This window comes from Brassica napus, chromosome A3 (genome assembly GCF_020379485.1).
Source record: "Brassica napus cultivar Da-Ae chromosome A3, Da-Ae, whole genome shotgun sequence".
NCBI lineage: Eukaryota > Viridiplantae > Streptophyta > Magnoliopsida > Brassicales > Brassicaceae > Brassica > Brassica napus.
The window spans coordinates 26,125,458-26,152,842 of NC_063436.1; the positions used below are offsets into that span (position 1 = coordinate 26,125,458).

Here is a 27,385-nt window from a genome sequence, read left to right on the forward strand (position 1 = left end):
CTTGTCAAAGCACTAATGCAGTTCTTGGCTTACTTTCGTATCTTGAAAATGTATCTAAGAGAAAAAATATATATAGTTCCATTCGTTTGTTTAACTGAAACTAATGTCACATCTTTACGTTGGTTAATATAATTATGTTAGGCACCAGTTCTCAAAGTTGGGGGTGTAGCTCATATGGTAGAGCGCTCGCTTCGCATGCGAGAGGCACGGGGTTCGATTCCCTGCACCTCCATTTCATTTGTTTTGGCACTTCCTCTAATTTCTATACGTTTTATTGTTTTAGTGGGCCTCACTCAGTTAATTGAGGCGAAAGAAACTGGGAGCTTCTTCTCTCTTTCCCTTTGCCTCTGCTAATCTCCACTTTTCGTCCTTTCCGAGATGGAAAGTAATTACGTAAGGAAGTAATAAAATACACTACTGGTTAACTAAAATAGCAAACAAAATATTTACGTTTCGTTGTGTTCATTACACATAAAAATATCATAAATATTCTGGTGGCTAAAGACTTTGTTACTTTGTAAGGCTGTATCTACGTACGGCCATCTTCTTCATTGAATAAAGGAGAGTATTCAAAGTAAATCACAGAACATTTGAAATAACATTAGTTGCCCATTAAATCTTTATAAATATTATGGTCCCGGGCCCTAAGCTAAGTACCATCGAGAAGCGGCTAAAGACTTCAACCTAACTCCATTAGCTTTAATTTACCGTCACGATCATTTACTTGTCCAAAGAACAAACTGCTCTTTTGTTTTTAGTTTGACTTGATCGACTTTGTTTACGGATTTGACTCAATATATTGTTGGTCGATCCCATAATAATATAACATACACCTCCTTTCCAATATAAGGTTCTATATTGATTTTTTGGGGACTGCTTCAAAACCAAATAATATTTGATAATTCGGAACGTCACTCAATTTGACAAGAGATGCTGTGGAAATGAGCCACACAAATCAAACTTCTCCACTAGAGGCAGAGCTATTGTTAGCTAACAAATCAACAAGCACTTATGACTTATCCCTTAAATGTCTCCTGGTCCAATAAGAAAAAGACATCCATATGTTCTTGCTAGTTTTTTTTTGGACTGCAAACGGCTGTTCTAGCTAGCCTATCCCTATGCTTCCACGTTATATTACCAAATTCTGGCTCATTTAGCAAATACTATAACTATAAGTCTATAATGTAGTTTATTTTCATATAATAAAAGGTTTCAACCTAACTAACATTTAAGTAAATATACAGTCAAAACTCAAAATTGCTAAATGAGCCAGAATTTCATTTATAGTTAACTAACAGTTAACTAACATTTCTCTCTCTAGACTAAGAGCATGATTATCGGGATTGCTTAGGTAGGGTGCTTAAATTATTTTTGATTTAAAAAAAAAGAAAATTACCGTTTAAATGAAGAATCGCTGCTTAATTAGGAAGAGGAAGAACCAGCGCTTATGAGACACGCGTCAGACACAGGAGTCTCCTCCTCTCTCTCATCTATATCTCTTTCCCGTGAAATTAGATGGCTTTAATTCCAAAACGTGTGATTGATCTCAAACGGAAGATTCGATCTGGTACACTCCATGTTTAGAACAACAAGGAGTTTTGGAATCACTCCCAACATCTTCACTTGTAATCTCCTCGTGAAAGCTTTGTGTAAGAAGAACGATGTGGAGAGTGCCTACAAGGTGCTCGACGGAATTCCCGAGATGGGTCTGGTGCCGAATCTGGTGACGTACACGACTATTCTTCTTTAAGGTTGTAGCTTTGTTGGTTCTTGTTTTTATTAGTGTACTTGAGCTCAGAGTAAAGAGAGTTTGTTATTCATATCAAATGCTCAAGTTACTTGTTACAACTCTCTGTTCTAATATATATATACACTCGGTTTAGTGATAGGAAGCTAAACCGATGGTTAGGCAAAAGGAAACCTTAACCGGTTGGTTCATATAATCTAATACCCTCCCCTCAAGATGGAAGGCACAAGCTGTGTATCCCCATCTTGTCAATCAGATTCTTGAAAAGCCCCGGTTGAACCGCCTTGGTAAACACGTCAGCTATCTGCAACTCAGACTTAACATGAAGCGTCTTCAAGAAGCCAGTCTTTAAGCGCTCTCTTACCACATGACAGTCGATCTCTATATGCTTCGTGCGTTCATGATAGACAGGGTTAGAAGCTATGTATAAGGCAGATTGATTGTCACAGAATAGAGTTGCCGGAGACAATGGTGAGCAATGCATTTCACCCAACACCGCTGTTAACCAAATCAGTTCACAGGTTGCATCTGCCATAGCTCTGTACTCCGCCTCAGAGCTACTTCTGGAGACAGTTTGTTGTTTCTTTGCACGCCAAGAAACCAGAGAATCACCCAAGAAAACACAATATCCAGTAATGGACTGACGGGAGTCTGGGCACGCCGCCCAATCAGCATCAGAATATGCTGTTAGTTTCATCGCAGATGATGCAGAATAGAAGAGACCTTGACTCGGATCATTCTTCAAATATCGCAAGACTCTATAAGCTGCCTGGAGATGAGCATCAGTTGGGACAGACATGTACTGACTAAGTTTGTGAACCGCATACGTGATGTCTGGTCTAGTATGAGTGAGATACAACAATCTTCCCACTAGTCTTCTATAAACTGAAGCATCCGGTAAAGCTGTTCCTGTAGTAGAAGACAACTTCACATTTGGTTCCATAGGAACAGTCAGCGGTTTACATCCAAGGAGACCAGCTTCTTCAAGGAGTTCTAGAGCATACTTCCTCTGATTAATCGAGATACCTGTCTTGTTTCTGGCAATCTCAAACCCCAAGAAATACTTTGCTGGTCCAAGATCTCGTAGCTTGAAAGCTGACTGTAGAACCGTCTTGAAGGCAGTCACAGCAAAATCATCATTGCCAACAATAAGGATGTCATCCACATAAACAAGGACCGCAAGAAACTTCTTTGCTTCATACTTGATGAATAAAGAGTGATCCGAGTGTGTTTGTGTGAATCCATCTCCAAGAATCACCTCAGATAACTTGTGATTCCATTGTCTCGAAGCTTGTTTCAAGCCATATAACGACTTATGTAGTCGACAAACAGAGTTCCGAGGCACCTTCTTCCCAGTCAGCTCTTCATAACCTTGTGGCAGTTGCATATAGATTTCTTCATCAAGATCGCCATTCAAGAATGCATTACTCACATAAAGTTAACTTATAGACCATCCTTTAGCTGCTGCCAGCGCTAGAAGAAGTCGAAAAGTGCCAATCTTAGCCACAGGAGAAAACGTGTCTAGATAATCCAGTCCCTCCAATTGAGTGTAGCCTTTAGCCACCACACGTGACTTATGTCGTTCAATGGTGCCATCAGGGTGAATGTCTCATTAAGACCTGTAAGAAACTTCAAGATGCGATCTAGTTCATCCCGATCAATAATCCTCTTGAGGCTCGGACAATCCAGACGACTACAACAGCAAGTATAAGGACTTTCATGATTCTTCAACTCCTCCCAGAGCTGCTTCAACTTCGTGTAATATTCACTCACACTCTGAGAACCTTGCGTCTCTGCAAAGATTTGTTGTTTAATCTCAGCAGTCCTCGGTCCATCACTCTGTTTGAACTGATCATGAATGTCCAGCCACATCTGCCTCGCTGTAGTCAAGTACATGATGCTTTTCGCAATCGATTTCTCCACAGCATTCACGATCCAAGTACAAATAATGTTGTTACAGCGAGACCAAGACGCGTAATCAGGATGACTCACATCAACTTCCGCAAAGGTTCTATCAACAAATACAGCCTTATTTTTAGCTCCTAAAGCCATAAGCATCGACCTACGCCAAGTGTTGAAATTGCCTAAACCCGCTAGTTTCTCAGAGACAAGAGCAATACCAGCGTGATCAGCATGATGAACGTAGAGAGGATTGGAGTTAGGATCTTGCAAAGATGGAACCGGGCGGCGAATCTCATCAGCTGTCGAACTCATCGTAACCGTAAAGATGATCTGAATCAAGAAGATGCGATTCGCAAAGAAAGAATACGATTGTGTGAAAAGAAAACACAAATCGAAGGTCAATGAAGGAAGGAAAGCAAAAACAGAACGCAAATCACTCTCAAGGAAAAGACGAAGATTGCGAAGAACTCCAAAACCAAGATCTGGACGAAAACGAGAGCTGAAATCGAGATACTCATGGAAACGAAGGAGATGAGATCAATCGAGAGCTTCGTCGCCAGCTTCAATGGAGTTTCCAATCAATTTTCCCGAGAAAGTGAAGCAAGAAACGCGATTTTCACCGCTCTGATACCATATTAGTGTACTTGAGCTCAGAGTAAAGAGAGTTTGTTATTCATATCAAATGCTCAAGTTACTTGTTACAACTCTCTGTTCTAATATATATATACACTCGGTTTAGTGATAGGAAGCTAAACCGATGGTTAGGCAAAAGGAAACCTTAACCGGTTGGTTCATATAATCTAATAGTTTTTTTTTAAGGTTGTAGTTTGTACTTATCTTCTTGGTTTTAAAAGGTTGTAGCTTTGTTGGTTCTTGTTTTCTCACTCTGCAGCCCTAAATTTTGTTGTGTTATCAGAGGCTCTGCGCATTTATCCATCTGTTGTAGCAGTCGGGGTGGCTGTAGATAATGTCATATGTTCTTGTTATGGTTCTGCGCATATGCTTGATTGCTTGTGTCTTATGCTTATTTTTTTTAATCAATTATGCTTGTGTCTATGTCTCTTCTGTATCTTCTTCTTATGTTTATATAATCTTTACACTCCACTTGTAACAACACAAAACTCATTTTCACTCTCCACTTTTTAAGAACTTCAAAATAAAAACCTTGCATTGGAGGCAAAAAATTAGAAGGCTCTTAAATAAAGTGCTTAACACATGTTTATTAGTAAAAAAATGATTAAGATATCCATTAGGGTTGCTAGGGATAATGGTGCTCTAACATTTAAGTAAATATACAGTCAAAACCTTTAATATGTCAAACTAACATTTAAGTAAATATAATGTTAGTTAGGTTGAAACCTTATATTTATAGTATTAAGGTTTCAACCTAACTATAAGTCTATAATGTAGTTTCTTTTCATTTAGCAAATACTATAACTATAAGTCTATACCTATATGCCTTGATTTCTTAGAACATATATTCACGAGACATGTATGAGAAGTATAACTGAAAACAGAAAAGGTGTTAAAGAAAATAATACACGTTTCGTGGATGACTCAAGCAGTCATACAGAAAGTTCTCAATTACTAGTGGAGTTGATGTCAACGGTGCCACCGATCTGTATGTTAATTATGATCAAGTTTGGATTTGTATTTTCTTATTAATAATCCAATGTATTCCCCATTCATGCAAAAATATGCATCCACTAGTAACTTTTTTTCTTAGTTAAAATGTATTTTATTGATTCTTGAAAAAGGTCGTATCATCATCGTATGTTATATTATGCATGGTTCCAATAGTATGTTGCCACTTCTTTACGAAGTTGAAACTGTGTGTTGTCTCTGTTTTTGTAGTATCTATGTGTGAAGAGAAAGGTTGATTCATATAGCGTTAAAGTTGAGAGAGAAATTTAATTATACTTCAGTTATACCTAAAGTAGAAACAATCCTTGAATGCTTAACCTATAGTTAGTACCCAAATTCTCGTAACTCTTTATCAAAAAAAAAAAATTCTCGTAACCCCGATTTTTTCTGTTAAAATATATGTTCTATACCTTGCAGAACAACCACGAATAATTACAAATCAAGTAAATTTGGAAAATGAATCCAAAATACATACGCATTATCTTTTTATGTAAAAAGGATATTCTCATAATCTAAAATAAATCTACTCTCAGTGTGTAAACTATTAAATGTATCAAAATCCAAATAAATATATCCTCCTCGTTACATCCAAATTTATATCCATTAATCTTGTGTCGAACTAGTAAACCAATAAATTTATATCCAAATTCTCAAAAAAAACTAATAAATTACATTTATCCAAATTAAAAGAAAAAAATCCATTAACAATAACGTCAAAGGTAATTTAGGCAATTAAAAGCAATCCGGTATATTCGCACCGATATCATATTCTGCCACGTTCCATATTTCTCTCTCTAGAAACGTATAAGAATCTTTAAGTAAATATACAGTCAAAACTCAAAATATCTCCATCACCGCTCTATAAAACCCCTTTTGCTCTCCGTCGCAATAAGAAAACGCTCTCACGAATTTTCATATCTTTTCTGAATTAAGATTATTTACTTCTGTTAACGATGGCAAAGAATATTCTGGTCACCGGCGGCTCTGGCTACATCGGAAGTCATACTGTGCTTCAACTGCTTAACGGTGGTTACTCCGCCGTCGTTGTTGACAACCTCGACAATTCCTCTGCTGTTTCTCTCGAACGCGTTAAGAAACTCGCCGGCCAAAACGGAGACCGCCTCTCCTTCCACCAGGTTTCTTTCGTCCCCCTTCTCTCTCCGTGGAATTAATTTTTTTTTTGCGTGTTAGGTTTTTGGAAACGTGTACGTCAAGAATTTTTTCAATAAAAAGTTTTGTGATAACAGGTCATTTTTCGATGATTGTGTGTGATTCCAGGGTTCTAGTTAACTTTATGCCCCTAACACCATGTGGCTAATCTTTATGTGTTTATACATATAAATATCATCAGAATAAAGCATCGATGCCATGTGCAACAGGATACTATAATACTATATGATCCCAAGTTCTATATTTATTTATATATTTTTGATCTGTTAGATTCTTTTATCATGCTTTAATACCTAAAATGTTATTTAAATATGCGCCTGCCATTTCTGAAGTACATAATGTCTTGGGGTTAATTTTAGTTTCTTAAAATTCTTGTGTTTGCTTTCTTACATGCAGGTGGATCTCCGAGACAGACCTGCGCTTGAGAAGATTTTCTCAGAAACTAAGTATGATTGAAAATTTTAAAATAAAACCTTTTTTTTAAGAATCTTTAAGACTACAAATGATTAGTATGTTCATATAATTGGTTTGATGGAATTATTATTAACAGGTTTGATGCAGTGATACACTTTGCTGGACTTAAAGCAGTAGGTGAGAGTGTGGAGAAGCCTTTGCTTTATTATAATAATAACATTGTTGGCACTATTACTCTGTTGGAGGTTATGGCTCAATACGGCTGCAAAAATGTAAATCATTCTTCCTCTCCACCACATGGATTCACTCTTTTTGTATTTTTTTTTTATTTTTGTATTAGTTTGATCTCATGATTAGCTTTTGCTACTCTGTTTTCCAGCTTGTATTTTCATCCTCAGCTACTGTCTATGGTTGGCCAAAAGAGGTTCCTTGCACTGAGGAGTCCCCAATTTCTGCAACCAACCCATATGGCCGTACTAAGGTAGTAACTTAATTTACCATAGTCCACCTTTGTGGTAGTGATAATGATAATCAGGGAAAAATAATTTGACTGAGGGTTTTTATTTGGTGTTGCTGTGTAAAAGCTTTTCATTGAAGAGATTTGCCGGGATGTACATCGCTCGGACCCTGAATGGAAGATCATATTGCTTAGATACTTCAACCCTGTTGGTGCACATCCTAGTGGCTACATTGGTGAAGATCCTCTTGGAATTCCAAACAATCTCATGCCTTATATCCAACAAGTTGCGGTTGGTCGGAGACCTCACCTCACCGTCTTTGGAACCGACTACAAGACAAAGGATGGTACAGGGGTATGTGTATGTCTTATTGAATGTCTCTGGTAGACAAGAATTGTTTGACTGTTAGTTATTACATTACAGTCTCATGTGGTGTTGAAATGTAAAGTACGTGAGGCAAATTAGTGATTCATCTTAACATTATTTTGTCCATATATTTGTTTCAGGTTAGAGATTATATTCATGTCATTGATTTAGCAGATGGACATATAGCTGCTCTGCGCAAGCTAGATGATCTCAAAATCAGTAAGGACTATCTCTTAAACTCTTGTTTGTTTCTCCTCTCATAATGTTTTGCCATTGAATCCAAAGCTTAATTATTGGAAAAAAATTGTCAGGTTGTGAGGTTTACAACCTTGGAACGGGTAATGGAACATCGGTCCTAGAAATGGTTGCTGCCTTTGAGAAGGCATCCGGAAAGGTAAACCATTGATTGGTTTGTTTACATAGAACAATGCTCTAACCAAAAGATCATTGGTTTTAATATTTTTGATTATTTCCGATTAGAAAATCCCGTTGGTGATGGCCGGAAGACGTCCTGGAGACGCTGAGATTGTTTACGCCTCAACAGAGAAAGCAGAACGCGAGCTAAACTGGAAGTAAGTTTTTTTTGTTTTCTATACAGAGTACATGAACTGACACTGTTTTAGTAAAATAAAAATGCACACCCAACATTTGAATCTAATTATTATCTTTGTTTGGTATGGTATGAATGCAGGGCTAAGTATGGGATCGAAGAGATGTGTAGGGATCTATGGAACTGGGCCAGCAATAATCCTTACGGCTACGACTCCTCCAATGGCTCCTCTTAACTCTCGTTTTTTTCTTGCATTATTTATTTTTATAATCATATGAAAAATGCTGATCAAGAACCCAAATTTTAGAAGCAAGTGGGGAAATACGTGTATCACTAATTTTGATCATAGCTACTCTTTGAATATTTTTTATATTTAAATCTCATTCTTTTTTAGTTCCCTGAAAGTCGTCTTCATTACTCCAGTTCTACAAGTTCTGTTACTGTAAACATGTAAAGGGAATGATGAATCTCATTATATCTTTATCTTATTAATTAATCAACACATTTCGGTTTTCTTTTTCATTAGTCCAATTTGACACCGAAGTTAAACTTCATGCAAGTTGCAAGTCATAGTAAACAAACTCTAAAAGTACAATCTCATGCAAGTCAAAAGTAGCAAAATCTTGAAAGTACAAACCCTCATGTTACATTTTGAAGGGGAAAATCGCATAAAAAACCTTGAAAGTGTCATTTACTAGCACTTTAAATCTTGAAGTTTTTTCGCTAGCACTTTTAACTTTCAAAGTGACATTTTTATCATAAAAAACCTCCAAACAAGAAAAATGACCGGTTGAACAGGTTAAAAACAGTTTTTTTTTCAAAAAATAATTATTTAATTAATAAAATAAACAAAAAAATTAATAAAAATCGAAAAATTTAACAAAAAACTCACAAATTAAAAAATGAGAAAAATAAATAAATATTTAAAAATTAAATAAAAAATAACAAAAAATTCAAAAAATAAATAAGATCAAATTAAAATGGAGAAAAATAAAAAAAATCATAAATTTTTTAAAAAAGTGAAATTTTTTGAAACTGTTTTTTAAATTTTTATTTTTAATTTTTTAGTATTTATTTTTTATTTTATAAAATTTTAAACCCTAATTCCAAAACCTCACCCCTTAACTCTAAACCCTAAAGTTTGGATTAATTAACCCAAGGGGTATAAGTGTATATTTACCTCTTTAATAAAACTTATTTTTGCGACTTTGAGCCTTGAATACTAGTTTGAGAACAAAAACTTGGTTTGGTGTTATCTTAGTCTTTTTTTTTATCAACACATATCTCCAATGATAATTTCCGACATTATATTTGAAAATGAAAAAAAAACTTTTTGAATTTTCAATTTTTTGAAATTTATTATTATTTATTATGTATTTTAATTTGATCTTATTTATTTTTTAATTTTTAGTTATTTTTTATTTAATTTTCTAAATCTTTACTTATTTTTCTCACTTTTTTAATTTATGAGTTTTTTGTTAAATTTTTCGATTTTATTATTTTTTTGTTTATTTATTAATTAAATAATTATTTTTTGAAAAAAAAACCTGTTTTTAACCTGTTCAGCAGGTCATTTTTCTTCTTTGAAGGTTTTTTATGATAAAAATGTCACTTTGAAGGTTAAAAGTGTTAGTAAAAAAACTTCAAGGGTTAAAGTGCTAGTAAGTGACACTTTCAAGGTTTTTTATGCGATTTTCCCCATTTTGAAGTACAAAATCTATGTATTTATATTTGCAGCTTTCTAACTTCAGGATTCAGACAAGAACCCAAGAAGGTTTTTTTACATGTGTTTTTTAAATAAACATTTTTTACATTGCTACAAAAAGTCTTGCATCAACAACGGACGGCCACGATCGATCCATCACTAGTAGAAATCGCAATCCTGCAACTTGATTTAGCTACAATTTGATGCGTGAACAAACCAAGAACACGAACCCGACCCGCCATCTCCAGCTTCGACTCTATCTCCACCGTAGACCCGACCCGACTATCCATATCCACTAACCCGGTTCCAAAACCACCAGCGGAGATTCGAGAAGCAGAGGCAGCTAGAGGAAACGACTCCACGGAGAAACTAGCTGCCATTCGCTTCGTTCGACCCGGTTCGATCTCACCAGCCGGTACGAAAATGAACCCGATCCGGTTACCGTAGTAGAAGAGCTGGATTCTGTTGTTGTAATGAGAGAACGCGGCGCGGTTAGGGTTTCTAACGATGGATAGCTGAGAGTATGTGAAGCTGACGGAGCTGTTGGCGACGGAGAAGGACGGGACCTTGACGTTTGTGACGGAGATCTCGGGATCTCTTGGTCTGAATACCGTGAGGTAGACGGTAACGGAGGCGATGATAAGGAAGACGATGAAGATGGCGGCGAGGGCGCATGAAGCGAGGTTTGTTTGGCTAGACGAAGAGTAAGGCTTCGCCATGTTGGAGAGGGATGTTTGTTTGGTAGCGATGTTTTAAGTGGTCTCTGGTAGGGATAAGAGTTTTAACTTTTTTTAAAAGGGAAAGCGAGCGGTGTAAAGCAAAAGGATATTTGTTTGGCCATGGGGATAACGTTGCATTAAGGAAAAGTGATGTGGCCTAGCTAAGCATGGGAATTTTGCTAAATTTCTATACCGAACCGAATCCAAACCAGAAAACCTGATTTGTATGTCATTTGATATGTGAATATGATCAATTTACAAAGCAGATCGTTGTAAATTAAACATTTGAGCCACTATGAAGAACCTGATGCTATTGAATCAAGTTGTAATAGGTCACCTTGTGAGCTATGAAAGAAGAAGCCCTTCTACTTGACCAAGTAGACTCCAAAAATAAATTTCAACCAAATGTATATACCCTATGATATCTCTTCTGTGGCAGTTTAGGCAAAGATATTATATATCATCTGAACCTAATCCAAATGCATAGATATTTTCTTTAAAAAAAAAGAATTTAAGCACTCTTAAATAAATATTTGAAACTATGGTTTAATATCTGAAATGAGTATATACTAACTAAATAATTTCTTAAATATCCAATTTAATGTTTATTTTTGTTTGATCGATAATCACAAAATATTATTAGTTAAACTTGAAATGAATTCATGCGAGTTTCTTCTCCTTGGCCATTTTCTTATATCAATGCTTCATTGTTTAATTTCATGGGAATCATCTCTTAAAAAGCTCGTAGTTGAACCTTAGGATGGGTCGCCCGGTTTACCTTTGGTGAACACCGGTCGGCTTGCCCCTTCTGTCTGCGATACGCTCGTAGCCTTAACTGACACATTTTTTATTTTCAATCTCTGAAGTTTTGAGTTGTTACTTATTCAAAAGAAAGAAAACTCGGTCGAATACTTTTCTAAATTTGCTAACAATAGATTGAACCATAACTAGCCCTTAAGTAAGTTGAAAAATTCCGAAGAAATAGGTTTCTCAAGGGCCAAATGTTAGGTTCTTGTTTCAAACAACACAACAGAGCAGCAAGACCAATGCATGTTCTCTCTCTCCTTCATCTTCCCTTTTCTCTGTTTCTTGTGATACAAGTCATACAACCAACGATCTCTCCTCTCTCTCTCTCTCTCTCCATCTGTGTGTGTACACACGAGCACAGAGCAGAGATCTGCTAAGAGATGGCGAGGCGTGGCCATTGTTCCATGATATGCATGAGTGAGAACAATGGTTTCAGGTTTAGGATTGTCAGATTATCTGAAAAGGCTGATACCAATTCTAGAAGCGGCAGTTTCTTCCAGCGTTCTCTCGTCCTCTTACTATGGTGTTTCCTCTTCCTGGTGTACTCCAAGCTTGGACATAGCCATAATTATGGAGGTAAATGTTTTTTTCTTCTTAGTGTAGAGCCAAAAAGAAAATATATTTTATTATCATTTTCAGATTTTAATTAAGGAAAGTTTAATCTATGTGTTTATCATTAAATTTCAGTGTTCTAAAATACGGACTATGCTGTGTTTAGAAGCTATACACTTAAGCCCTAACTATGTACATAACATCCCTAGTTATGATACTGCTAAGTAGCAGCCTCATGATTTTCATTACTTTGCTGCTCTCTTAGTTAGTGTATAGGAGTTAGGGTTAGATTATTTATAGCACTGCCTTGCTGTTCAAGTCTTGTAGCCCTAGGATTAGGAATAGAAAGTTATTTCTATTGACTATATTTTGCAAACGGAAAAACTTTGTTTTTTCTATGATTTATATAGGTTCAACAAAAAGAAAACTATATATTATTATCTCTAAGTAATTACTGATCAATCATCCTTGTGAATTATTAGTCTGCTTTATTATAGTTTCACAAATTTAGATAAAATCAATAATATATAGAAAAGTTCATACATATAGATTGTATGTTGAACTTTGATTTGTGATATCTTATTTATATTTATTTCTATTTTCGTTTGATGTAAAACAAAATTTGAGAAAAACCGTCGTCAAAAGGATGAATTGTTATAAATAATCGTGTTTAGTTTTAGTTGTGTCTTGTTAGTGAGATTTGAGATCCAAATACAAACATTTTTTTTAAATACAAAAAATTGTTATACCAATAAAATTGATGGTGGCATGTACAATGGCGTTGTATAATTGCAAATAGATCCAAGACGATGGGATTCCAAGATTTGGATCTCCGAATCTGACGGACTGAAAAGACTACTCAAAAGATCCTACGGCTAGGAGAATCTCATAGAGTAAGTCAAATAAAGTCAACATCATTTGGGGGAAAACGTGAGGGACGAAGATCCCACTTATTCCGGAAGTTTTTCTATTGTAGTCCATCCAATAAATCAATACAATGATTAGTTTACTAAATATAAAAATAAGAACAGCGACGACCAATAACATTTCTCTCTATATGTTTATTTATCCGGCTTGCTTGAATCAATATAAGAAAAGTGGTCCCTCGCTTTTCAATTTGCAATACATTTTCACCAGTTGGTTATTCAGTTTGGCTATAAAATATTTAATTATTTTTAAATCTGTCAATAATAGATGTATATATATATATATTATGTTACATCACCAGTAAATAATATTATAACTTTATGAAGCATCTGATCTAAGCTAAAACAAACGGTAATATACGAGTAGTTTACAGTGGTTTACAGTGGGTTCCCCAGTAGTATACTCTAGGGGACAAGCTTTCACGTGGAATCCAAATGGAAAAGCTTCTTTAGTTTCTAGCATTTTCGAAATTTATATGCTTTTTTTTTTAACACTAGACGGTAATTATCTGATTTGATGTCTTGATTTATTGTTGATGTAGCAGAATAGTATAATATTTGATTAAAAAAAAAAACAAAATGAAAGAAAGAACTGGTACGTATTATTAACCCCCTTATATTTCTTCTTAAAATCCATATTAAAACGAATCCTGGAACATAGATATCTGGCTAATCTATCTAAACCTGTTGTTTTTATAAATAAGCTATTTAATAGTATATGATATGTATATGCATCTAACAACTTAGAAAGTGATAATGATGCTCTCTAGTTCAGGTCCAACATATTACGCTGGGAATGTGTTTAAGTTAAGCCTTCCTCAGATTTCAAATATTTATCCATCATAAGATGTTTCTTTTGTGATGAAAAGACCATGGTTTGGAAACACGGAGAAGTAGAGAACATTCCCCAATCTAGATGACTAGATGTTGTTCTATAAAAACAGAGAAGTTTTTTTTTTGAAACACTATAAAAACAGAGAAAAATCATCTAATTTGTTCTATAAAAGTAAAAAACTTAGTGGTCAACTTAAATTTCATGTAAACTGTGATATCATTTCATTATTTGTCATTCTTCTCACAGTAGGCATGCAACATGAATTAAATTGCGATTAGAACGTACAATACATTATATAATGTGTAGATATACATTAGGCCAATAAACCTGATGTCAAAAGATATATATATATATATATATATATATATTAGGCCATGAAACATTCAAATAGTTGGTCTCCACATGGGTGCGCAAACTCTATCTTTGTCCAGCCAATCATAGTACTATGTATCTTTTGCTATTTCCTCTCTTTATTCCTTTTATTTGATTTTATTCATTACATTTATATGCTGAGTTTTAAAATCTTAAATCAAAATTATTTCCATGTTCACAGATAAACATGTAGCTAATGTATGAAATATTACATATTTCGGAACATTTGATTTTACAATATAAATCTAGTTATCGGTAGTGTTGTTGCTCACACGTATAAAACTTATTAAATTATTGTTTATATTTAGTTCCGGTTTTCTATTCGAATCGGCATCTTAGAATCCTCGTTTATATATTGACTACACATTTGATTCAAATAAATGAATAAATGACTAAACATTTCATGGCGAGATTGCTTGATCAACTACGATATTATCAATATGAAAATTAAGCAAGATTTTAATCATCTAATAATCCGAAATGTGACCCTTGGCCCTTAAGAGGGTGCTAAAGGACACTTTGATTAAATAACATAAGTTTTAAAAATACACACACACGAGCATCTATACATAATATAAAGTACTATCCATTATAAAAAATTACAGGTGTCAAGCAATAAAGATACTTATACAAAATTCTTTTCCCAACCATTGTGGCGCAATAATGACTAGTGTAAAGACAATCATTCACACAAAACCATACGTTGATTGGTAATTTCTCGTCTTTTTGTACCATTTTATGATCTATAAGACTATAATACTCCTAATTATATTTTTAATTTGGTTGGGGATTATAAGGCCAAATTATTTATAGATGTTTAAACCCTAATTATCCTTCCACTATCGTCCTCTTTGGGTACGTATAAAACCTACTATACCATTCCTGTTGCGTGGCCACTTGTAGAACATATATAATTAATTTGTTAAATTTCTAACTATACAAAAGTTTTCAAGTTTTATTGTGTGATAATAATAGATTGACATCATGATTCATGCTAAGCTCGACCGAAAATGTGTGTTATCTATATATAAATCGCGGTAACAAAACGGTGAATAATATAATAACACGTGGGCACCTAATCCGTATACAGAGAAACTCGTAACTCTCTACTTCTCATAGAGTTCCCAAAGAGAGGGACGCCTTCAATTCTGCCAGAGAATAACCCTTATCCAAATCAACGATCTTCCAAATACGTATTGCTGTGAATTGGATGATATTTGCCAAATTGCCATGAACTCAAGTCAAAACCAAAATAAGAAAGGAAAAATCACAATTTAGATAAATATAAATTGTCTGTGTTTTTTTATTAGTCTTGTGAATGATGAATACGTAATCAAAACCATATATGCGTCCGTCAAAAAAATTTAGTTATCTTGTAATAATGAATCATAACCACAAATTGTCGATATGCAAGAGAAATAGCTTAATAATTAACAAAGCATATTGAACAAATCAACTAGCAAATTTAGCAAAAACTCAAATATTTATATTACACGCTAAACTTATAGATTTAAAAAGCAAATTTTTTTGATTCCTGCTCCGTTGTTCCCTGATTCTCAAATTAAGATGAAACTCTTCCTTTGAGCATATTCCATGTTTCCAGCTCTCTGTGAGGAAACATCAGTCGTTTTCTGCTACTTGTTTTTTTTTCTTTAATAGAGTTGAAAGCATCAAAGAGGTATATGTGGAATCTTACCTTTTTTTTTCTTAGGAGATTCATTGACTTGTTGTTCCAGAAATTAACTTCTTACCGATGAATCACCAAGTCAATGCTAGTGATTTTGGAGATAAATAAAAAAAAACAATGATATGCATTTCTATTTCTAATTTCCCCGAGACCAGCAAATTAAATCGCCAAATAAAGAAGTCATTTACGAAAATTTCTACAAAACATATGATAAGTTGAAATCGTCAAGGCTTTGAATAAGTAGCATGCACTATACTAAAGATAAACTATATCGGCTGACTATAGGGTTAAAACCGAAGCAATTAATACAAATAGATGAATGATGGAGTTCATCTTATAAATCTATAATACTACCAAAGTTGAACCAAAACTCAAAAAATGAATTGCGCTCATTTGGGACCAAAATTGTGGCAGTTATATTATAACGTATGATTTCTTAGGAGGACCGAGGAAATCTGTTAATATTCTTTTTTTTACATTTTCTTACTAAACATTTGAGATTCGTTTGAACAAGCTCTAAGCATATACGGGGACAAGATACCAAGTTAATATTAGAAAATATAGAATACAATAGTCTAAAATCAGAAAGAGAAAATCCGGAAGATGGTGGTGGTGGGTTCGAAGCTATCTTGTTTATTTATATCCTTAAAGGGAGCAGAAGTTGTCAAAAATACGTCATAGGTGACGTTTTCTGCCATATTTAACTATATTTTAAACACGATTAATTCAGAACTAAACAATAAAGTAAGTAATTTATTGGTAAAACTAAAAGATGGACCACGGAGTATAGACTTTTAATCTTTCTAATATTTCATCTTATTATATATTGTTTGGCATTATTCATCGCCAAATGAATAACTACATCGATAATAGTTTTTGTTAGAAAAAAAAAATTATTGATCATTTAAAGAACCCAGTTATATTAATACAAACTCCATACAATACGATACTAGAGATGGTGCAAATGTTTGGAAAATAAAGTTATCTGACAGATATTGTATTGAGATTACTATAAGATTGGTGGGTAAAAAGAAAATATAGAAAATCTATTTATGGATTTGTGATTCTTTCATCTACTGACTACCCTTACATCATCTATTACATCGATATTGTCCATATCTATTTTAGAAAAACAAAAGAATTGTCCATAGTGATTGGTTATACCGTGGCGTTAGATGGTAGTTAATCATCTAATGTTACATCAGCTAGTACATCATATCTATTGTCCATAACTATTTTTAAAAACAAAAGAATTGTCCATAGTTATCTTATATAATAAAGTTGGCTTTTCTCTCACCTCCTTCCTCCACGTCCTCAAAGAAAATGGGGCATTTCGCAACACGTGTCGCATCCCAGACCATTCACGCTTTTTTGTTATATAGTTCCGGTTCTCGACACACTTATTTGAACTGGGCTTTTATTACAATTACAGATTAAGCCCACATGGAATTAGGGTTAGTCTTCCATCATCCTCTTGCTCCTGCGACCTACACGATGAAATCCCACAGAGATGAAGATCGCCGTTTTGATCTCCGTAACATCTCAACAATCCATAAATATGTTCTTTACTTTGAGTTTTTTGTGATTGATCCACTCCTCCCACTTCAAACACAGCGTCAAGCTCTCAAATCGCAAAAACTAACAACTCTTCTCAACTCCTCCGGTGAGGTAACGCTCAGTTTTAATGTTTTTCAGTAACCAAAACCCATGATCCAACTATCGCCTCTTCATTGCCTATTTAATTTCTTTTTCATAACCTCTGGCGACCACATATATTTACTCTCAGAGTGTGATCTCTAATTTCCTTACTGTATGCCGATTGATTATAGCTTAAACTCCTAGACAAGCTCTCGGCTTCATTTGTCCGAGTTGAATGCAGGACACTGTAGGGAGGTCGTTGAGGCTCCTTCGATTTTGGGAGTCTCTGAATGTCAAAGCAGGGTCGGCTGATGGGTGTTGATATATTGCTGCTTGATTCCAAGGTATTTTGTTTTCGTCATTTACTTTACAAATTAGACATCACATAATGGATTATGTGAGAAAACCATAATCTGAAAGATATTTTCTCAGACGACTGCTTCATGCATCCATCAATGTTCACAAGCTAAACACCTTCAAGCACTTATTGAGTGAAGGATCTCTTTATGAGCTTAGTGTTTTTGAAGTAACCCGGATCAAACCAAACTTCTGCTTTAGTTTTGTTGGTTTCATATATCAATAGAGAGTTTTAGGTTCTAGAATTATGACCAACTCATGGTCTTGGCCAACAAGAATACTGATTTACAAGGTTAGCTTTGTATTCCAAACTTAAAAGCTGCTCTATATATTTATTTGCATTCACAGTTGCTAGCATTTTAAACATATTCCAACGGCTGTTGTTGGAAAAATTATGGGGATTCGAACAGCTTACAGTGAAGAGAGTCAGAGTATACAGCGCATGATGATCACCCTAATCATTGGTATATGACTACTTACATTCATTTATTTATTAAGCATACATAAGGTTGTCAGCGTGTCTTACACTTTTCCACTATGTTTTCTCAGGAGCTCTGATGTATGCAAGTATTTGACGGCTTAGCTAAGCTCCTTGAAGAGAATTTGCTGAGTAGGAACGAAGAACCCGAGGTTTTGGTTGCAACTAACATCAACCCTAAATTAGTAGGCGGTAATACATTACCTCATGTCTTAAAAAAAGTTTTCGATTGTCTTAAAATGTTACTTGACTGTTTTAAATATTGTTTCAGCGGCTATTCCTGAATAAGACATCCACCACTCATTTATATTTAGATAATGAGTGTGTTGCTGGTGCAAGTTATCTTCAGAGGTAACCACTCATTTTTAAAACAATTAATATGCCTTTAATTATGTCGTCAAACTCACCCAAAGAGTTTTTAAAACTAAGGGTGTGTTGCAGTAAGGAATGCTCAACCTCTAACCCGAAGAAGTATGTGTTGTCAAGAAAATTGAGCCATTGACTTTGGCCAAATTGCAGCGTGGGTTCACATCATTCACATGTGTTTCATGCAATGAGGAGAACGTTGCTGGAGTTATAAGGTAATATATCCTGACCAAAGCCACCTTTGTTACTTTTAATTCACAAATCCACCACCAATCTAGGTTCTAAATTAAGACATTGCTTTGAACAATATTTACTAACTTGTCCAGATGAGCGTCTCTGATGCTACTGAAACTTCGAATTTTGTTGCTTTGACACTGAAGTCACTAAACTGACCAGTATACGTGATGCCGATGTCCCAACGAGCAGGTATATATTTGTTAGCTACTAGAACTTAACGTTTCTCTATTTGGGCTGTGTACTTATATTATTGCATCCGGTTGCTTATCAAGGGAGGTGGTGGACAAAACCCCAGGATTGGGACCTTCTACTAGGTCTATATGGATGGTTACTCAGGAAAGAAGCCACAGACTGACTAACTTAGAAAGAAGTGGAGCTTTTTGAAAAAAAAAAGAAAAAAAAGAAAAGAAAGAAGAACGAAGAAAGAAGAAAGAAGTGGAGCTTCGATTACAAAACATAATGACCTGTACGTTGCTTTTCTTTGAAAATAATATTTCCAGACACTGAAGTCTGAGTACTTCAAAACTTTGACATATTTTGATTTTATGCTTTACTTTTTTCGTAAATGCACCGTCTCGGACGTTTTGCAGTTGAAAAATAAAAAGAAAAGTTGATTCTCCACTGCTATTTGCATTGTCCTACTCCTCCCAAATCGTAATCACATCTATACTATAAATAAGATGAATATTGGCTGCACACTGCATATTTACAACAATCTGCCTGATATTTACTTACTAAATCATTACGAACACTAAATAGGCACCTATCATCCTCCTTGGCCAATCTGAACTTATTTAACAGCTATGAAGACAATATATATTTTAAACAATATAAAAAGATAGATAGGGAGATTGTGATTCCAGTCATCGATATATATTGTAACATGTTTAAAACAGAAATTGGTAAGAGTTGAGTTCAGGCCAGTATATTTAAATTTAATGTTCTCAGTACGAACATGCAACAAGTAACTCATGCCAAAACCCAGTTTAACAATCAGATGAGTAAAACAGGTAAACTCATCAAACAAATGTAAGAAACAAACTACTGAAACTGAACCAAGTAAGAGTATGTTAACACTTAACACCTACTCTCTCACAACAAACACACAGTGTCATGCCTAGGTGTTTGAGGGGCCTAAGGCTAGACTCTAGAGTAAAAACATTTCCATAATTAGTAACAAAAATCTATTATAAAAAACCTTACAAACATTATGTATTTAATATTTATAAATTCATATGAAAATTGGTCATATTATTTCTTAAAAGAATACAAACCACATAGTTTATTAAACCAAAAATACAAAATTTGAAATTATCTATGAAGATTTTATAATTATTTAATTAAGTAAATGTGTTTATTTAGATATGTTGAATAGTAAGCTTATAAATGTATTACTACAATGTAAAAATAAAATCATACAAGCTAAAAAAAGTTATAATTCAAAGTCTAAAAATTAAATAAATAAAATAATAGTTTTATGAAATTAGATAATAAATTAAATCAAAAAGTCTAAAATAGCATGAAATAAATCTAAATAGCATATAAATTATTGTTTAGATCCAAAACTAAGAGAAATTTATTTAGGTATACACTATAACCAATTAAAAGAAGGATTAAAATGGAGTTCCTAAAATGTGCTATACAAGTTGGGACATAAGACAGTTGACTTTCTCATAGAAAGGTGAGCACGCCTCTGCAAACACATACATATTCTTCGGCGTGAAGATTATAAACAATCATGCGCATCTGATATTTTCTGCCTAGGAATTCTTTAGTAATGGTTAAGAGATGATGGTAACATGGGACCGTCTGGTGGACTTAACACTAGAGCTTTGAGAGGATTTCCTGGCAACACTCAACCAGCATCCAGAACAAAGAAAAAAACAGATTTGAGGAATTCCTAGGCAGAAAATAACTTTCTTGGAACAAATGCAACACACAAATATATAATAACTTCCGCGCGAACCACTTTCGGCATTCTAGAGCCACAAAATCAAAGTTTAAAAATACCATTATCAACAAAAAAACAAATTCAAACACATATCACTTATTGTGATATAGAATCAACTATGTCTAGAGGGATCTAGCCGAGGAAGGGTTTTCTTTTACCTAAAAAACTTCAGAACAAAGTACTACCGTACTGTCACTAACCACTCTCGCTATCAAATTGATCGAAAAAGCAATTTTGAACTCATTAGAGAATAAAACATACGAGCCCGGCGCGTAGCGCCGGAATACCACTAGTTGATTAGACAGTGGAGTTATATAGTAGTTAATCATCTAATGTCACTACTCTTGCCATGTCTATGATCGAACTCCATATGTGAAGATGCAAATCTGGTTTAAAATTCCACTAAATTAACAATACAAAAAAAACAGATCATAAAAAAAAATGGAAATTACGCGCGTAAACCAGTGTGGCGGGTAAGTTGGTTAAACCGTGAAAAAGAGACCAAACACTTCCCACATGCTTCATGTTGGTCCCACTTTAGTGGCACAAATGCAATTTACCTAAAGTACGAGGTCAAACCTGATTCTGCTTTCCTAGCCATTCTTGTTGCCTGGCGTTGGAGCAGACGGCGAAAGTGACGGAATCCAAACGATGACGGCTTTTAACTCTTCTCCTGATCGACTTTCGTAACCGCAACGGCACGGGCACGCGCTTTCACGCCCCATACCATCCTTTAAAAGCCAACATATTTATGACTTATCCAGTAATTAATACTCCCTTCATTTTTTAATATAAGTCGTTTTAGAGAAAAAATTTTGTTCCAAATTATATGTCGTTTTCGGTTTTCTATGTAAAATTTATTAATAATTAATGTTGTATAACCAATGGTAATATATCTTCTATTTTTCTATTGGTTGAATTGTGGTTAGGTAAATAATTAATGATGTTTTTGTTTAGAAAATATAAGAAATTAATGGTTTTCTTAATCTACGTGCATAGCTGTAAAACGACTTATATTAAAAAACGGAGGGAGTATACTTCATCCACGAACACAAATTGTTTTGTACGTTCAGAAAAGTAAAAAAGTAGGTTTAATTATTATATGCCTATAAAGTCTGCTTTAGTTACTACTAAAATACCATATAAATAAAATTTCCTAGTGTTTATCAAGATTGATGAAGAATTTATTATTTACTTTGGTTAGAAAAAAATAATTATACCTACAAAGTCTGCTGATTATTTGAATCTTAACTTCCATCAAAATGTTGCACTAACTAAATTTTTTTTAGAAGAATACATAATACTATTTTATATACAAATTTATTATTTATATTGGTTAAATTGTCAGATACATAGTCATAGACTTTAAGTGTATGGTATTTTTGAAGTAAATGTTTACTCCAAATTTTTGTTTACTCCAAATTCAGCCGAAATCATGCCAGTCAAAGAAAATTTTTTTTTTTGCCTATTTACTATATTTACTGTAGAAAAAGAGAAAAATACACTTTAAAAGTTACTCTAATATTTGAAAGAGAAATATAATTTACTCTCTATTCCACTCTCTTACATTGAGTCATCTCTTTTTTCTTTCCTCTTAGTTTCACCTCTTTGTGTTCAAAAAAAAAAAGTTTCACCTCTTTATTTACTCCCATTTCTTCTGATTTTTGTTAGTCACAACCATATTAAACACATTTTTTCTCGCAGATTTACAGTTGGTTGTACAATAATTAATTATATTGGCATTATACAAAAGAAGAGAATCGAAAAGGTTTGTAGAAAATATTAAAATGAATAAAAAGTAAGAATAGTTTTTTAGGTAGAGAGACAGAGGAAACGGGGATAAAAGGCAGCAGCAAGGAAGGTGTGAGTCGTAGTAAGTCGAAACATAAGAAGACGCGCTTCCTAAACGGGGTTCTTGAGCGACACAGAAAAAAGATTCCCTTTTTTTTCTTCCGTAACGGCGTTGTTTGGTACAGGGGGAGGCGATTCATTAAACCGGGCTTAGCGGGAGATTTACTTACAGTTACAGAGATAGTGATTTGGTTGCCTTACGATTCAGATCTCGCCAAACGGAATCCAAGGCTCCTACAATTAGATTCGCATTTAGATCAAATATAATCGTGCGTGTGTGCGTGGTGATTGAGAGAAGCTTAAATTTGGTTAAGTAAAAAGCTAAGAGCTAATGACGACAGGTATGTAAGTTACTTTCGACTTTTGAATTTTCCCGGCGACGGTTTCTGAGAAATCGGCGGTTGAACGAACACAGGAGAGCATATGTACGGAGAGCTGTGGAAGCTATGCGCGGGACCTGTGGTGGATGTACCTCAAGCTGCGGAAAGAGTCTTTTACTTTCCTCAAGGTCACATGGAGCAAGTGAGGCTTAGGATTTGAGAAAAAGTTTTATCTGATAAAATATTTGGTGGCGATTTTGATTTTTAATTTTTGATTTTTGATTTGTTCAGCTGGAAGCGTCAACGCAACAGGACTTGAACGCGGTGAAACCGACGAAACCGCTTTTCGATCTTCCTCCGAAGATTCTCTGCAGAGTTATGGACGTTCGTCTTCAGGTTTGTTTCTCTTTGGCGTGTGTGATTACACATCAAGTTTCGGTTGACCTTGATTAGCTTCTTATGTGGAATATTTGTTGCGGGGGGCTTTTGAGTTGACTTAAGATTAGATGATTCATTTGTCTTCTTCTTGGAAATGACCTTTTTTTTTTAGTTAACAATGATTTAGATTGAAAGCTAGAGAGAGTTTCGGATCTTGTTTGACTTAATGCAAGTTTTGATTCTTGATTTATTTTAGGCGGAGAAAGATACGGATGAGGTATATGCTCAGATTATGTTGATGCCTGAAGGAACAGTGAGTGTGACTCAATTCACTTTTTGTTTTCTTTTGAATTGTTGCAACTCTCTTACATCCAATGAGTGCTAATTTATAAACTGCATCAGGTTGATGAACCTATGAGTCCTGATCCTTCTCCTCCCGAGTCGCAAAGGCCAAAGGTTCACTCTTTCAGCAAGGTTTTGACTGCGTCTGATACAAGCACTCATGGTGGCTTCTCTGTCCTTAGGAAACATGCTACAGAGTGCCTTCCCCCGCTGGTAATTAGGACACTCTTTCTGTTTAGTTTCGGGCTCACATGGCTTCAGCATTGGACTTAGATTTCATCATTGCAACGTCAATCTCATTTGTTGTTGTGTTCCTTTAGGATATGACTCAGCAAACTCCGACCCAGGAGTTAGTAGCCGAAGATGTGCACGGCTATCAGTGGAAATTCAAACATATTTTTAGAGGTGATGAATCCATTTCTATGACAAAGTTAAAATGAAAATTATAAGATTTCATCTAAGCCAAATCCACAAGTGGCAAACAAGGTTTTTGTGATTACTGATCATGTTTTACTTGAAACAGGTCAACCACGGAGGCATCTTTTGACCACAGGGTGGAGCACCTTTGTTACAGCAAAGAGATTGGTGGCTGGGGACACCTTTGTGTTCCTGAGGTATAACGTCACACTGCTATGTTTCTTTTGCTTTTCCAAAAGTGGAGTTTGAATTTTGACATTTTCCAAACTATTTTATAATGTCCAGAGGGGAGAATGGAGAGTTGCGGGTTGGAGTCAGACGTGCTAATCGTCAACAGACCAATATGCCTTCATCCGTCATATCAAGTCATAGCATGCATCTGGGAGTGCTTGCTACTGCATGTCATGCTACTCAAACCCGATCTATGTTCACCGTTTACTATAAACCAAGGTATATACATTTATTACTCATCTTGAATGATTTTCTTCGAAACTCTGCTTAATGATTTATTCTTGGTCTGAACAGAACAAGCCAATTCATCATTAGCTTGAACAAATATCTGGAAGCCATGAGCAACAAGTTCGCTGTAGGAATAAGATTTAAGATGAGGTTTGAGGGAGAGGATTCCCCTGAAAGAAGGTAGTCTAATTTTTTTTATCTTTGTTTTTTTTTGCCCTGCAAAAGCTGTTCTCTAAACAAATATTTTTCTATTCAAAGATTTTCTGGCACGGTTGTTGGTGTTAAAGACTGCTCCACTCACTGGAAAGACTCAAATTGGCGATGCCTAGAAGTAAAATTCATCCCCTTGTATACATATGCTTACTTAGAATGTTTCTGAAGAGTAAAAACTCAATTAGTCTGCTATATATATTTGTGTAGGTTCACTGGGATGAGCCTGCATCGATTTCAAGACCGGATAAGGTTTCACCATGGGAGATCGAGCCGTTTGTAACTTCGGAAAATGTTCCTCACTCAGTTATGCCAAAGAACAAACGGCCGCGTCATTTTAGTGAAGTATCTGCACTTGGTAAGGCAAAGTCTAATCGTCATTTTTTCCTTGCAGTTACATACCTCTCAAGCTTCCTATAGCTACATATCTCACTCACACATCATGTCTTTAGATGTAGGCAAAACAGCTTCAAACCTTTGGAGTTCTGCACTGACGCAGTCCCATGAGTTTGCACAATCGTGCATCACCTCACAGAGGAGTTCTCCTCAGCAATGTTATCGTGATGCAACTGAAGATGCTAAGAACTCTGATTGGCCAATCAGCCCTTACGCTGCGTCCAATTTGTCAAAAAGTTCAACACTGAACGACCAAATGGTTTTCCCAGTCGAGCAGAAGAAACCCGAGACTAGCGCTAGTTATAGATTATTCGGAATTGATCTGTTGAGCTCCTCTATACCTGCTACCGAGGAGAAAACTGCACCGACGCTACCAATAAACATAACCAAACCAACTCCAGACAGCAACTCAGACCCAAAATCAGAGGTCTCAAAATTATCAGAGGAGAAAAAGCAGGAACCTGCGCAGGCGTCATCAAAAGAGGTTCAAAGCAAGGAAAACAGTTCTACAAGAAGCCGTACCAAGGTATGTAATTAACACTTTTTATGCACATAAAAACACATACGTCCTCTTTTTTACATAATATAGATATTTATATGAACACAGGTGCAAATGCAAGGCGTACCGGTGGGCAGGGCTGTGGATTTGACAGTACTAAATGGGTACAGTGAGCTTATAGACGACCTTGAGAAGCTGTTTGACATAGAAGGCGAGCTGAAAAGTCGGAATCAATGGGAAATAGTGTTCACAGACGATGAGGGAGATATGATGCTCGTCGGTGATGATCCATGGCCGTAAGTTACAACTCTCTTATTTTGTTCAATAGATTCACTACCAAAAAAAACTCATATCTTTTTATTGTGGTTACAGTGAGTTCTGCAACATGGTGAAGAGAATATTCATATGGTCAAAAGAGGAAGTGAAGAAGATGACGCCCGGGAACCAACTCCGGAAACTTTTAACAGAAGTTGACACAACATTAACAACAACAATCTCCAAAACAGAGAATCATTCCAACTAATCTCTGTCTCCTTAGCTGCTTTGTCTTGTTCTGTCAGTGTTTTATGGGGAGGGAAGATCAAAAGTGGCTTAAACATGAGACCGCGTCTTGTCGCAAGAAAAGTAAAGGCTTAAAAAAATGGCTCGTTTTTTTTTGGGGAGCTTCTTGTGGAGAAAGAGGGCTTATGAGGAGAGAGTTCTCTTCTATGGGTAGGCTTCTTCTGTAAGTTCTTATTCTTTTTTCTTAATACGAACTTGTGTGTGTAAGAGATAGGAAGATGTAACGAACAGAGAAGGAGAAAATAAGATTGTGAATTATGTAAGAGGGTTATCATCCTCATGGCTCGTGTAAGCCTTCTTTTCCTTTGTATGCTCATTAGTTTTTGTTACTTTTCATGTACATATATGTTGTCAGAACAAAGCTTCAAACACGTTTTCTCCTTTTACTACATCAGTATGGTACTTATCACTAGAGGCGTAGTCAGTTAGCAAAAGCTTCCCAACCATCTGAACTGTCAATTAGATCCAAATAATAAATTAGGTTTGTCAAATAAATTGTTAATGTAATATCTATATCCAAATGGGTATATTGTCCAAATAGACATTTTTATCTGTACATTGATGACTTTCCTCTAAATCGATTTTAAGATAACATTTAAAGTATTTTGAACCATCAATGACTACATGGTGTAGTTCAGTCCGGGAACAAAATGTGCTTAGCCCATTTAAACCAGCTTCGTAGTGTGTCCATGAACGGCTCATTGTTTTGAAGGCGTAATATACATCCATGGACTATCCCTCCCATATGAAATCCTTGATCACCGGACAGTGCTCGTTGTTCTTGGAGGGTAAGGAGTTTGTTACGGCTAAACCAGTTCTTTTGCAGCTTCTCAGATGTGAAGTAAAGAATGACAACAAAGAGTCCAAGAGTTATAGGGCCTTTAATTGTTGTTTTGGGTGAATCTGGTTCATCTTAGTGTAGGATGCAAAAGGAATGAGTGTTTCTTTACAAAGCAAGAATGTCTAAAGCGGCAAGGAACGGGCGTTGGTATCTGCATGAGGCTAAGATCAGACTCATCTGGAGATACCCTTCAGGTACGTACACGACTTCGCTCTCCTCCAAAGAAACTT

At 35.2% G+C, this 27,385-nt stretch overlaps 4 protein-coding genes, 1 long non-coding RNA gene and 1 other non-coding gene across 9 annotated transcripts; 4 read left to right on the forward strand and 2 right to left on the reverse strand.

Annotated features, from left to right (window-relative positions):
* Positions 1 to 159: 159 nt before the first annotated feature.
* Positions 160 to 232, forward strand: TRNAA-CGC. The gene has a single exon. It is a non-coding gene; the product is annotated as a tRNA-Ala (tRNA).
* Positions 233 to 1,958: 1,726 nt separating this feature from the next.
* Positions 1,959 to 3,134, reverse strand: LOC125607210 (uncharacterized mitochondrial protein AtMg00810-like). Its single transcript, XM_048777070.1, has one exon. It carries the CDS (start codon positions 3,132 to 3,134, stop codon positions 1,959 to 1,961), a length of 1,176 nt encoding a protein of 391 aa, XP_048633027.1.
* Positions 3,135 to 6,108: 2,974 nt separating this feature from the next.
* Positions 6,109 to 8,648, forward strand: LOC106444525 (UDP-glucose 4-epimerase 2). The gene is made up of 9 exons (XM_013885992.3): positions 6,109 to 6,429; positions 6,860 to 6,909; positions 7,014 to 7,149; positions 7,257 to 7,358; positions 7,462 to 7,689; positions 7,842 to 7,920; positions 8,013 to 8,095; positions 8,182 to 8,273; positions 8,393 to 8,648. Exons 1-9 carry the CDS (start codon positions 6,247 to 6,249, stop codon positions 8,484 to 8,486), a joined length of 1,047 nt encoding a protein of 348 aa, XP_013741446.1. The 5' UTR covers positions 6,109 to 6,246; the 3' UTR covers positions 8,487 to 8,648.
* A 1,230-nt stretch (positions 8,649 to 9,878) lies between these two features.
* On the reverse strand, positions 9,879 to 10,815 carry BNAA03G46360D. Its single transcript, XM_013885993.3, has one exon. The coding sequence runs from the start codon at positions 10,673 to 10,675 to the stop codon at positions 10,085 to 10,087; it is 591 nt and encodes a 196-aa protein (XP_013741447.1). The 5' UTR covers positions 10,676 to 10,815; the 3' UTR covers positions 9,879 to 10,084.
* A 6,452-nt stretch (positions 10,816 to 17,267) lies between these two features.
* Positions 17,268 to 19,549, forward strand: LOC106365971. Of its 4 annotated transcripts, none has more exons than XR_002654052.2 (8): positions 17,268 to 17,522; positions 17,734 to 17,836; positions 18,198 to 18,313; positions 18,399 to 18,519; positions 18,599 to 18,678; positions 18,757 to 18,908; positions 19,020 to 19,119; positions 19,203 to 19,549. It is a non-coding gene; the product is annotated as an uncharacterized LOC106365971 (long non-coding RNA). The 4 variants fall into 4 exon arrangements; XR_007326303.1 differs by having other exon boundaries at positions 17,268 to 17,517; XR_001273554.3 differs by lacking the exon at positions 17,268 to 17,522 and having other exon boundaries at positions 17,529 to 17,836.
* A 3,146-nt stretch (positions 19,550 to 22,695) lies between these two features.
* On the forward strand, positions 22,696 to 26,703 carry LOC106440556 (auxin response factor 9). Its single transcript, XM_013882257.3, has 14 exons — positions 22,696 to 23,073; positions 23,148 to 23,254; positions 23,344 to 23,448; positions 23,687 to 23,743; positions 23,833 to 23,985; positions 24,093 to 24,177; positions 24,296 to 24,386; positions 24,475 to 24,639; positions 24,715 to 24,828; positions 24,907 to 24,979; positions 25,069 to 25,216; positions 25,311 to 25,780; positions 25,862 to 26,049; positions 26,126 to 26,703. The coding sequence occupies exons 1-14, from the start codon at positions 23,064 to 23,066 to the stop codon at positions 26,274 to 26,276; spliced, it is 1,917 nt and encodes a 638-aa protein (XP_013737711.2). The 5' UTR covers positions 22,696 to 23,063; the 3' UTR covers positions 26,277 to 26,703.
* The last annotated feature ends 682 nt before the right edge of the window (positions 26,704 to 27,385 follow it).